The sequence below is a fragment of the Eptesicus fuscus genome, chromosome 13 (assembly GCF_027574615.1).
Source record: "Eptesicus fuscus isolate TK198812 chromosome 13, DD_ASM_mEF_20220401, whole genome shotgun sequence".
Taxonomy (NCBI): domain Eukaryota; kingdom Metazoa; phylum Chordata; class Mammalia; order Chiroptera; family Vespertilionidae; genus Eptesicus; species Eptesicus fuscus.
In genome coordinates, this window is record NC_072485.1 from 15,841,765 (window position 1) to 15,855,153 (window position 13,389).

At 36.7% G+C, this 13,389-nt stretch overlaps 1 protein-coding gene across 1 annotated transcript; it reads right to left on the reverse strand.

Annotated features, from left to right (window-relative positions):
* Positions 1-1,595: 1,595 nt before the first annotated feature.
* Positions 1,596-11,504, reverse strand: BTG4 (BTG anti-proliferation factor 4). The gene is made up of 4 exons (XM_028137241.2): positions 11,332-11,504; positions 10,631-10,768; positions 9,834-10,032; positions 1,596-1,778 (listed from the first exon to the last, which is right to left on the reverse strand). The coding sequence occupies exons 1-4, from the start codon at positions 11,502-11,504 to the stop codon at positions 1,596-1,598; spliced, it is 693 nt and encodes a 230-aa protein (XP_027993042.2).
* Between the last annotated feature and the right edge of the window lie 1,885 nt (positions 11,505-13,389).

Sequence of the window (13,389 nt, forward strand, 5' to 3'; positions counted from 1 at the left end):
GGGAAGTGGGTATGGCAAGAGGGATGCTGTCGGGTGATGTAAATGTTCTGTATCTAGTTGTGATATTATAGTTTCACGAAATGTTACCATTGGTGGAAAGTGAGTAAAGGGTGCGAAGTATCTTCTCTATTTCTTAACTGTATGTAAATTTACAATTATCTCAAAAAATTTATTTTTTTAAAAAGAAAAGCTGCTAAACAATAAAATCCAGTTCACCAAAGATGAATCAAAATAGATTTCACAGTATAGAAAAGTTTATTGATGAACACTGAATCAGTTTTAACATTAGAACTAAGAAAAAACTATAGGAATAATTGTTTTAGGACAGAACATAAATGTTAAACTGTGGCATTAAAAAGGTCACATATTTGAAAGTTGCTAAAAGAGTAAATCTTAAAAGTTGTCATAAGAAAAATTTTGTAACTATGTATGATGGTGCATGTTAACTAGACTTATTGTGGTGATGATTTCACAGGGTATACAAATATCCAAATCATGTTGTATACCTGAAAATAATATATTGCTATCTGTCGATTACACCTCAGTTAAAAAAAAATGACATGGGAAATAGGGGACAAAAAAAATGAGAGTGCTAATTTCTACAGCTTACATAGCAACAAATAACCAATACTGTATAATTTTTTTTAAGTTTTAAAGATTATTCCAGCCTTTTGGTGTTTTCCTTTTAAAAAAAAATATAAAGAAATCTTTCAGGAAACAAGATACTTTGTGATAGAAAAGCTGATGAATATTTCAACAATTCTGTTTCACTTTGGTTTGTTTTTGATAAGATCAAATAAAATTAAATCCAAATATTTATAAGTAGTTTCTGTAGTATGGTTTTCTTGTTAAGTTGTGTGTTTAGATTCTTACCTTTCTCTATAGAAGAGGATGACTGGAATGATGGTCACCATTTCATGTGAATAATGGTAATTTCTGGCTGGACGTGATCACTTTTAATTTTCTTGGTGCTTTTTTTCTACTTAGCTTGAATTCTTATGATGAGCATGTATCACTCTTACAAAATAAGTCATTAATTATTGAGTCTATTAATAGGTTTAGAAATAAAAACAATTTTTTTAAAAAGGGAATTATCTATTTTAAAGAGCAATTTTCAAATAAGCTCTCACTGGCCTTATGAAATAAAAGTGACAGCAGGTAATAGAGTAGAACCAAAAAACTATATTATGAGGCTCATTTTTCCCTAAATGAAGATCTACTTTTTTTTTAAATTGCTAATAAACTTTTAAAATTTTCTTGCAACAAACTGAATGAGAAATATATTAAAAACAACATGTTTATTTAAACTGTTACTTTTCATAATTCATTAAATCTTATCACAGGTTAATATCTTCATTCTATTACCTTCAGGGTACATTCATTAGTGTTATATAAAACTTCATATAAAATTAAATAAGAATTAAAAGTACAGCTAAGAACAGTGTCATGATTTGTGTGAGAGGATTCACCATCATGCATCCTGGTCCCTGTTACTTTTTCTATTTCATGAGCCTCTCAACCTCAGACTAGTTTTGTTTTAGAGAAAATAAAGTGGCTCCTCTGAGCGCTATGGCACTGAGCACGCAGCCACTGCCTTATCGGCTGGTGTTGACCCAGTGGTACCTGTCCATCTGGCACACATTCCCAGGCTTATGACCCTTGGGGTTCTTATGCAGCATGTGATAAGCATTTCTCGGGTGGCCCAGACGGCCATCCACTATGTTCTTTTTTGGGGGGATTTGAAACCAAGTTTGAAAGGGCTGTTTCAAGTTTTCGACCTAGAAAAAAGAAGAAAAAAAGGATAAAACAGTGGCATAAAGATATTTTTTAAACTAATAAGCTAGCTCTAAGGATTAAATAAAACCTATAACTTAGAAATTAAATGTTTCAAAAGCATAGGAAGTACAAATGAAGAGAAGTGGATAATCATATTTGGAAAATTGGCTAGCATTTTCGAGGGTACAAAGCAAGTTAATTTCATACCTTTAAATAATTTTTTTTAATTCAAATAAAAATTTAAAAAACACATTTATGCAAATGTCTATATATTTGTATGTTCTCCCCTATCTCACCCCACCTCACTGGTGGAACCCAAAACAGTCTAATCATGATCTCTGGATGGAGGTCTAGAAATATCTATTTTAAACATCTCAAGTGACCAATATAGATATTTTATAGAATATACTCTGAAAGGATAGTGCTCTAGAAGAATATAGCTGATCCCTAAATGGAAGGTGGCCTTTCTAAGCATAAAAATAGAATTAGCTCTTGGGATAGGGTAAAATATGGCAGCCAACAGGACGGCAGGCTGCAAGATAGTGTGTGAGTGAGAGAGCTAAAGGAGAGTGTGTGGACGTGCATGGAGTGTCTGTATTTGTGAGTGAGGGACAGCTATATTCCACGGGATTGTTGTGGACTGGTGGACCAGACTCCTCTGGCTGGGCAGCCTCTATTATTGCTGAAATTTCTCCTGAGCAGCCGACTCTGCCACAGCGACCATGCCATCTTGAAGGGGAGAGCAGCTGTGATCAGAAGTTTAGCCTTACCTTCAACCTGGGAGACCTCGGATACCTCCTGGGACCCTACAACCACATCACCCAGGGACCAGCTGCCTCAGCTATGAACCCTTGAACACCGAGACTCCAGCCTCCCCAGCCACAGGCGGCTAAAAACTTTGTCCAGGGGGAGATAGAAGGAACAGCTGAATTGATCATCATCCACCCAGAATTGGTGAATTAAACATAGCTGATGAGGCAATCCGTGGATGGAAAGGTCAGAGATCGCCTGGAGAGAGCTCTGCTTCCTCAGATTCAGCTGCGTGCTTGTTGTTTGCATTTTTTGGATTAGTTGTTGTTCATTGTTTGCATTCTTCTCAGACTATTTGTTGTTTGCATTTTTTGGATTCACTGTTGGTTTTTTGGAGTTTTCTCCCCATATATATATATTTCTTTCCCCCTCCTTTTTTCTTCTCTTCTTTTCTCTGTTATGTTTTTTTTCTTTTCTCAATATCATTTTTTCTCTTTTCTCTCTCCTAATTCTCTTTTCTCTGGTGGTCACCTTTATTTCTGGTAATTGGTATCGTGAATATATTTGTGTTTGGTGCCCTGTGTGTTGTGTCTTGTCATGTTGTATTTTGTGCCTTTAAAGTCAATGCAGGAGAGTGCGAGCTACATAACCAGATACCATGAGAGGAGCGAACATGGAGAAACAAAGAAACAGCCCCCATATTTTAAAAAAAGGAGGAATCACCAGAAGAGGAAGTAAACAAAATGGAGGCAAGCAATATTTCCAGAGAAAGAATTCAGTGCAATGGACATAAGGACACTGAAAAGGATGGAAGACAAAGTCAGCAATATATGTAAGAACCAGGAGGAAATGAAGAACCAAGAAGAAATGAAAAATGACATCGCTGCAATAAAGAACACAATAGACAGTGTCAACAGTAGACTAGAAGAAGCGGAGGACCACATCAGTGAGCTAGAAGACAGGGTAGAAAAAAATACCCAAGCAGAGCAGCAACTGGGAAAAAAAAAATTTAAAAAAAAACATGAGGAGAGCCTAAGGGAACTTTGGGACAACACAAAACGAAACAACATCTGCATAATAGGGGTTCCAGAAGGAGAGGAAACTGAGCAAGGAATAGAAAACCTGTTTGAAGAAATAATGACAGAAAACTTCCCTGATATTGGGAAGAAGAAAAAACTCACACAAGTCCAAGAAGCTCACAGAGTCCCAAACAAGATGAACTCCAAAAGACTGACACCAAGACACATTATAATTAAATTGGAAAACATCAACAACAAAGTAAGAATCTTAAAGGCTGCCAGAGAGAGACAGAAAGTTACCTACAAGGGATCTCCCATCAGCAACACATCAGGCCAGAGGAAATGGAATGAAATATACAAAGCCATGCAAAGCAAGGGTCTGAATCCAAGAATACTGTACCCAGGAAGGCTATCAGTCAGAGTTGAGGGTGAAATCAGGAGCTTCACAGACAAAAAAGGACTAAGGGAGTTTATTACCACCAAACCAGCAATGCAAGAAATGCTAAAGGGTCTGCTGTAAAAAGAAGAAATAGGAAGGGAAGAAGGAACACAGGCATAAAGAATAAAAATGGCGACAAACAAGTACCTGTCAATAATAACTTTAAATGTAAATGGATTAAATACCCCAATCAAAAGACCTAGAGTAGCTGAATGGATAAGAAAACATGACCCATTTATCTGCTGTCTACAGAAGATCTACCTCAGAACAAAGGAATCACACAGACTGATGGTTAAGGGATGGAAAAAGATTTTTCAGGAAAATGAAAACAAAACAAAAAAAAAGCTGGGGTAGCAATACTTATATCTGACAAATTAGACCTCAAAGTGAAGGCCATAACAAGAGATAAGGAAGGCCATTTCATAATATTAAAGGGAGCAATTCAACAAGAAGACATAACTCTGGTAAACATATATGCACCCAATAGAGAGCACCCAAATACATAAAAATAAATAAATAAATAAATAAATAAATAAATAAATAAAACTTCTGAAGGATATCAAGGGAGAGATTGACAGCAATACAGTAATAATAGGAGACTTTAATACCCCACTAACATCACAGGATAAATCCTCTAAACAAAAAATCAGCAAAGAAACAGCAATCCTAAATGACTCACCAGATCAGATGGAGTTAATTGACATCTTCAGAACATTTCACCCCAAAGCCACAGAATATACATTCTTCACAAGTGCACATGGGTCATTTTTAAAGATAGACCACATATTGGGTCACAGGCAAAGTCTCTCCAAATTCAAGAAGATAGAAATCATATCAAGCATCTTCTCATATCACAATGGCATAAAATTAGAAATCAACTACAGTAAATACAATGCAAAAAATCAAACACCTGGAGGCTAAATAGCATGCTATTAAACAATGATTGGGATACCAAAGAGATCAAGGAAGAAATAAAAAGCATCATGGCAACAAATGACAATGAAAACACAACAATCCAAAATCTATGGGGCACAGTGACAGCAGTCTTGAGAGGGAAGTTCACAGCTCTACAAGCCTACCTCAAAAAACTAGAAAAAATTGTAGTAAATTATCTAAACCTACAACTCAAAGAGTTAGAAAAAGAGCAACAAGAAAAGTCCAGTGTAAGCAGAAGGAAGGAAATTATAAAGATCAGAGCAGAAATATACAACATAGAGACAAAAAAAAAATACAAAAGATCAACAAAACCAAGAGCTGGTTCTTTGAAAGGATAAATAAGATTGATGAACCTCTAGCCAGGTTCACCAAGAAGCAAAGAGAGAGGACCCAAATAAACAAAATCAGAGATGAAAGAGGTGAAGTAACAACCAATCCAACAGAAATACAAAGGATTATGAAAAAATACTAAGAACAACTCTATTCCAACAAAATGGACAATCTAGATGAAATGGACATATTCTTAGAAAAATACAAGCTCCTAAAACTCAATCAGGAAGAATAAAAGAACCAGATAGGCCGATAACTACCAAAGAAAATGAAGCAGTGATAAAAAAATCTTCCAGCAAACAAAAGCCCTGGTCTGGATGACTTTACAGAGGAGTTCTACCAAACATTCAAGAAGAACTAAAACCTATCCTCCTCAGACTACTCCAAAAAATTCAAGAGGAAGCAACATTTCCAAGCTCTTTCTATGAAGCCAGCATTACTCTAATTCCAAAACCAGATAAAGACACCACAAAAAAAAGACAACTATAGGCCAATATCCTTGATGAACATAGATGCTAAAATCCTCATAAAAATTCTAGCAAATCGGATTCAGCATTACATTAGAAAGATCATACACCATGGTCAAGTGGGATTTATACCAGGAATGCAAGTATGGTACAATATCTGAAAATCAATAAATGTGATACATCATATAAAACAAATTGAGAGACAAAAGTCACATAATCATATCAATCAATGCAGTAAAAGCATTTGACAAAATCCAACATCCTTTCTTGATAAAAACTCTCAGCAAAGTGGGAATAGAGAGATCATACCTCAACATAATAAAAGCCTTATATGACAAACCTACAGCTAACATCATACTCAATGGGCAAAAACTAAACTCATTTCCCCTGAGAACGGGAACAAGGCAGGGATGCCCACTTTTACCACTCCTGTTCAACGTAGCACTGGAAGTGCTAGCCATAGCAATCAGACAAGAAGAAGAAATAAAAGGTATCCAAATTGGAAAAGAAGAAGTAAAACTGTCCTTATTCACAGATGACATGATACTATACATAGAAAACCATCAAAAATCTACTAGACCTAATAAATGAATTTGGCAATGTAGCAGGATACAAAATTAACAGCCAGAAATCTATAGCCTTTTTATACACCAAAAATGAACTCACAGAGAAACGAAAAAAACAATTCCATTTACCATTGCACCAAAAAAATTAAGATACCTAGGAATAAACTTAACGTAAAAGACATGTACTGGGAAAACTACAGGACACTGAAAAAAAAGAGATAGAGGAAGGCATAAACAAATGGAAGAACATACCATGTTCACGGATTGGTAGAATCAACATCATTAAAATGTCCATACTACCCAAAGCAATCTACAGATTTAATGCAATCCCCATTAAAACACCAATGGCATACTTCAAAGATCTAGAACAAACTCTCCAAAAATTCATCTGAAATAAAAAAAAAAAGACCCTGAATAGCCACAACAATCCTGAGAAAGAAGAACAAAGTTGGAGGGATCACAATACCAGATATCAAGTTATATTACCAAGCCACAGTTCTCAAAACTGCCTGGTACTGGCACAAAAACAGACATATAGACCAATGGAACAGATCAGAGAACCCAGAAATCCTCCCAAGCCATTATGCTCAATTAGTATTTGGCAAAGGAGGCAAGAGCATACAATGGTGTCAAGACAGTCTCCAATAAATGGTGTTGGGAAATTTGGTCAGATACAAGCAAAAAAATGAAACTAGATCACCAACTTACACCATACACAAAAACTCAAAATGGCTAAAAGATTTAAATGTAAGACAGGACACCATAAAAATCCTACAAGACTCCATAGACAGCAAAATAGCAGACATATGTCGTAGCAATATCTTTACAGACACAGCTCCTAGGGCAATGGAGACTAAGGAGGAAATAAACAAATGGGACTACATCAAAATAAAAAGCTTCTGCACAGCAAAAGAAACCATCAACAAAACAACAAGAAAGCCCACTGCATGGGAAAACAAATTTGCCAATGATATTTCAGGTAAGGGTTTAATCTCCAAAATTTACAGATAACTCATACAACTTAACAAAAGGAAGTAAATGATCCAATCAAAAAATGAGCAAAGGACCTAAATAGACACTTTTCAAAAGAGGACCTACTGAAGGCCCAGAGACATATGAAAAAATGCTCAAAGTCACTAATAATCTGAGAGATGCAAATCAAAACAACAATGAGATACCATCTCACACCTGTCAGAATGGCTATCATCAACAAATAAACAAACGACAAGTACTGGTGAGGATGCAGAGAAAAAGGAACCCTCGTGCACTACTGGTGGGAATGCAGACTGGTGCAGCCACTGTGGAAGACAGTATGGAGTTTCCTCAAAAAGTTAAAATGGAACTCCCATTTGACCCAATATTCCCACTTCTAGGACTATATCCCAAGAAACCAGAAACACCAATCAGAAAGGATATATGTACCCCTATATTCATAGCAGCACAATTTATAATAGCTAAGATTTGGAAACAGCCTAAGTGCCCATCAGCAGATGAGTGGATTAAAAAACTGTGGTACATCTACACAGTGGAATACTATGCCACTATAAAATAGAAGGAACTTTTACCATTTGCAACAGCATGGATGGAACTGGAGAGCATTATGCTAAGCGAAATAAGATAGTCAGAGAAGATAAATATCACATGATCTCACTCATATGTGGGATATAATGATCAACATAATTTGATGAACAAGAATAGATCCAGAGACAAATGGCAGGGAATGGGGGGGAGGGGAAATAGAGAGCAATCGAAGGACTTGTATGCATGCATATTAGTGTAACCAATGGACACAGACACTGGGGCGGTGGGGGCTTGCCCTGGATGGGAATGGCTGGGGGGGCAGGGGGTCAAGCAGGGAAAAAGGAGACATATCATATGTAATACTTTAGACAATAAATTAATTAATTAAAAAATTAATTAAAAATAGAATTAAGGGCAAATATTTCACTATATAATTTTAAAATTTTATACATATAGAACTATGTATAAACTATATATATAGTTTAGAAAACTATAGAAGCTAGAGAAATACAGTAAAATGACTGCCGGAAACCGAACATTGAGACATTGGAAGTTAAATGTGAAAAGGGAATCCGGAAGGCTGGTCAACCTTAATCGCTCTGAATGGTCGGAGCTATTCACTCATTGTTTAGTTGAGACATTGATAGTTAAAGCAACTCTCACGTGTTGATCATATGTAAATTTTTGCTGATTGTCTATTATTGGAATTTCCTGCCTAAAGGATATGGGTGTATCTCAGAACTCCAATAAAAGGGATGGCAAAGGCCAGAGCAGGGAGCAGTCCTCCTCCTAGAGGTGGACTCCCGCCTGGCCCCCCATTTTTCCAAATTAACTCTTTTCCAGTCTCTTCATTTTGATTGCGGCCTTCTCCAGAACCCGGACCTGAACAGGAATTCTGAAACACGCGGGATGTGACAAGGGATTCCACAATGACAAGTTAAAATACTCTTAAAGTTTGAAGAGCCTATACTAATACATTCAGAACTTAAATGATAAGTAGATAAAAAAGAGGAAATTCATTAAGACAGTAAATACCTAAAACATTTGGGGACATGGAGATTTTTAATTTTTAACATTTAATAATATCTGTAATAGTATTGTTATTAAAACTATTTTTAAGTGAGAATATTCAATTTTAGAAAAAATGATAAATATTTTCACATAAAGCTCGTTAGATTACAAATAAATATAATTTTCTAAAAGGTACTTTAGCTATACATTGAGAATGAGTAAAATGTCCATACATTTTAATGACCCAGTAATTCCATGTCTGAGAATCAAATCTCCAGAAATAATTTAAAATTCAGATATCTCTGTATAAGTTATCAGCTTTTTTTATAAAACAATGTGGAAATAATTTATTATTGGCAGATATCTACATTAACTGAGTAAATTACTAGGAAAGCAAATGAATATTAAAATTTTAAGTATTTAAATTGCTTTAACATGTGAATACATAAGTGATTATTTTAAGAAAATATTCAAGTATACACATACAAAGTGTCAACACAGATCTCCCTAGATCAGTGTTTTTCAAACTGTGGATTAGTGAGTTATGAGATCCATTTAGGTGATTGAAATCAATTTAATTTAATTCAAAGTGTTGGGAACATTGTTCCTACTAAGGGTAAGTAGTGTTTCATAAAACTATTTCTAACATAGAGCAATGCATGTCTTTCTATGGGTTGTGGTTAAAAAAAAGAAAAAAAGCCCACTAATTTTAATATTTAATTCTGAAGAAATTTAAGTGAAAGGAAATTTATGTCCTAATATTTTATGGAAAAATGGGACTGCAAAGGATAGTATAGATACTGATCATTCAGCCAAGTAGAGGAACTACATATAGAAGAAAAAAAAAACATACACAGAAAAACATTTGCCAGAATATTAATATTGTGATTTTAAACTTCGTAGTTTTGGTTTTTTTCCATGTTTTCCAATTATTGTTTCTTTGCTTTTACAGTCAGCATATTATTTTTAGAATCAGAATAGGGATAAAAGTAGACAGAAGACTTGGAACACACTTTACCTGATAAATACTCCTCGGATTGCTGACTTTAGGAATTAGCCGGGGCTCTTTGTTACAACTTTCTTCATCGGAGGAAGTGCCCGAGGAGTAGTCTAGTGAGGCTCTACTGACAGCATCCAGGACTTGTCGGGAGACCTCCCATTCCTCCCATCTGCCTTTGAAAGAAGCAACTGTAAACGGATGATTTTTCTCACCATACCTAAGTAGGAAAAGAAAATACAGTGTTTGTTTGGGATTCAATGTCTCACAGCTTATCTCTAATTTCTTCTGGAGACAACTAATTTACAAAAAGAGTTATTTTGAAAAACAAATTGAAATGATTTGACAGCAAAGCACGTTGAGAGACATTATGACCTTCAGCTACTGCCCTGTTGTAATTGGTGGGATTGATAGCATTGTTGTAATTGATAGCATATGAGCTATCTTGGTTAACTGCTCAGAAAAAGACAAAGACTCATTTCTTTTGTTTGAACTGTTGGACTGAATTGCCCCATGGTAGATAACTCCTCTTCCCCCTTCATACTGCCTGGAGGACTTAGATATTATAATCTACTATTGGCAGGGATTAAAATCAAATTTCAAATATTAGGCAAAATTGTTGTGCTTCCCACTCCTACTGGAAGTCTGAGTTGTCTAATCAAGTTTGCAACTAAAACCTTAACCAACCATTGCCCTCGCTGTTAACCCAGGGCTTCAGAGCACCATCTTTCACAAACGTGTACAGAACTGACTAAATAACCTAAGGTTTCCACCTGTCAGAGGGAACACAGACTCTTACTTCCAATGAGATTGCTCACCTACAGCAAACTTCAAAGGGATCTATCCATATGGTCATCTCCTTTGGAAGTCCCAGGTGAGAAAAATCCACATTACTTTCAGCACAAGCCCTCTGTAGAATGGGATCTTTATTCTGATTATTGTTTATCCTGATACACCTTAAAAAGCAAGGAAAGTTAAACAAAGGCATGTCGACAGGTGCTTTAGCAAAAGAATCACAGAAACTATCAGGCATGAAGGTCACCATTACCAGCCACTTCAAGGGCACAGACAGGCGTTGTGAGAGCAATCACACTCTGTTTTAATTAGGATTTATAAGAAATATGGTTCTAGATTTCTGTTGCAATATACAAAGCTCCCACCTCACACCCGCTTTCTCTCACCCCTTCCCCACCCTCCAGTTTACAAATAAGAGTGAAACATCAGCTTTTCTCACAGCAACTCAGAATGTGAGTTGCATCACTGTCACACAATTAATTCACCAAGCGTTCACTGTGTATCTTTCATCGTAAACACAAGTTAGAAATTGCTTAATCCACCTCACATAAGGGGGTTTGTGCTAGAATATTCAACTGCACTATCACTAAGTATCTCTTTCAAGCAAGGCCACATTCCAACGAATAAATCCAAGTCCACAAAACTGGCATTCCTCGTAGACTGCCAACAAAACCATTGCTGGTTCTTGTATCTCCTCTTCCCCATTCCACACACAAGCGCTCACCTGAAGGCTTGCCCTTTAGAAGGGCACTCAGAATGCCAGTGGCTTCTGTACGTTTTAAACAAGATAGTCATCAGCTTTTCTGCGAAGTTTTCTACTTGCTGTTTACTCAGTTTATCATGCTTTTTCACCAATCTTGTGACAAAGAAAACTGCTGTTGCAATTTCATCTCTCATGATTCAAGGAAAAAAATCTATGAGGGCTGCAACCTTTAAAAGGAGGCAAGAATAAATTAAATAGAACCAAGAGCCTCACTTACCAACATGTAATTACTATTTGGAAATTGTATATACCTTAAATTTTAATTAGAAATTATTTGCTAGTTTTTGATAACGAAATAAGCACATGAGTAGTATCAATCAACAAAACAGGCAAAAATACCACCTCTTCAACTAGCCAGTTTTTAACGAATTTCAAAGGAAAAAATATCTTTTTTAAACTTTAATACACTTAAACAAATAAAACATCATTATCCAACTTAAGTAAAAGAAAAAGTCTTTATGTTGGACAGTAATTACACCAAGCCCCGCTCTTAAAAAACATATTTATAAAGAGCAAAAACATTTTATAATGTGGCTCTCAGGTTGCATGCTTTAAATAAAAGTTAATATTAGTAAAAAATATTGTACTTGCCAGCAAGAAATCTTCAGCCCCCACAAAAAGTGGGCCAGAGTCAGAAGACCAACTATGCTTTTAGTTTCCAACTCTCACTCACACTTGTTTTGTTATTCTCAGGCGGAAATTTATATTAGCCTGGGCCCCAAAGCCTGGTAGGTGTTTAGCCTTACACAGGTGCTGTCATTTAGGATGCTCAGCTTTTTTCGAGGTCCCCATGAAATTGCCCCTTGTCTATGTAGACAGGGTTCTTTGTTTAAAGATTTTCAAACTGCATTTGTAACTTCCATTGCACTTTTTAAGTCTTATCTGACAAGTTAAGAATCAAGCCTTCTCCTTCCATATTCTAATATCCTACATTCCAATAATTTCACCTTTCATTGTAACTGTCACTATATTAAAGAGTTTTGTCTTGAATCTTTTATAAAACTTACAACTTTCTCTGGACAGTCATATGTTGATTACAGACATTATTTACTGAAATGTTTATTTGCAAAATAAATGGAAGAGATTTCAGTTTATCAGCCTCACTAGTTCTCAAAGTGTGGGCCCTGACCACCTGGTTTGGACCCACCCTGCTGCAGTAAAGCACCGAACAGACTGTCAAATTACAGCGGGAAGGCTGGGGAGTATTGGGGAGGGGGGGAAAGAGATCAACCGAAGGACTTGTATGCATGCATATAAGCAGGGCCAATGAACACAAGACTCTGGGCGGGTGGGATGAGGGCATGTGACAGGAGGTGGTGGAGGCTGGGGGAAGGTCAATGGGGAAAAAAAAAAAAGGAGATATATATACTACTATATGTAATACTTTAAACAATAAAAAAAGGAGACATATAAAGAAAAAAAAAAGAGGCAGAGCCTTGCACCTTGGGCCCCATCTACTGAGTCAATACTTCTAAAAGCGAGGCCTGGAAATCAGTGCTAGTTAACAAGTTCCCCCAGGTGGGCCTTATACCATTAAAGTGTCAGAACCACCACACCTGACATATAGATCTTGAAATACCCACCATAAGTGCTCATTCGGGTTCTGATCAGTGAAAACAGATTTCACTCTCTGACAAGTAAGCCCATTTCCTTTCTACACAGCTCCAAACACCAGGTGGTCCTCCCTCCCTGTGAGGAGCCAACTCCTCCTCTTTGCTGCTCTATCTGTGCAGCCTCGTTCTTCCCTCTGGAGTGTGTCTCATCCTTCACCACGTGATCACACTTTAAATACTAGTTATTCAGCCTGCACGGAGTCTCCTCCGTGAGGACTACTCTCAGCGTTTTAACAGTTCTTGCATGAGACATGTTACTCAGAGCCTTCTCCACTGGGTCCCCCCCCCCCCCCACTGGCTGGGTTTCAGGTGAGTCAGTGACACTCTGACCCAGCGCTCCAGGTGTGCTCCATCACCGCAGGACCACGTGGGACTGTCGCCTCCCTTGCTCTGAACACTGTATTTC

Bases quoted from the DNA above. Each gene is read 5' to 3' on its own strand.
- BTG4 (XM_028137241.2), bottom strand. From the start codon at position 11,504: ATGAGAGATGAAATTGCAACAGCAGTTTTCTTTGTCACAAGATTGGTG. The intron at 10,033-10,630 runs GTGAGCAATCTC...TTTCCTACTTAG, and splicing joins CCCTTTGAAGTTTGCTGTAG to GTATGGTGAGAAAAATCATC. The intron at 1,779-9,833 runs GTAAAGTGTGTT...TCTTTTTTCTAG, and splicing joins ATCCGAGGAGTATTTATCAG to GTCGAAAACTTGAAACAGCC.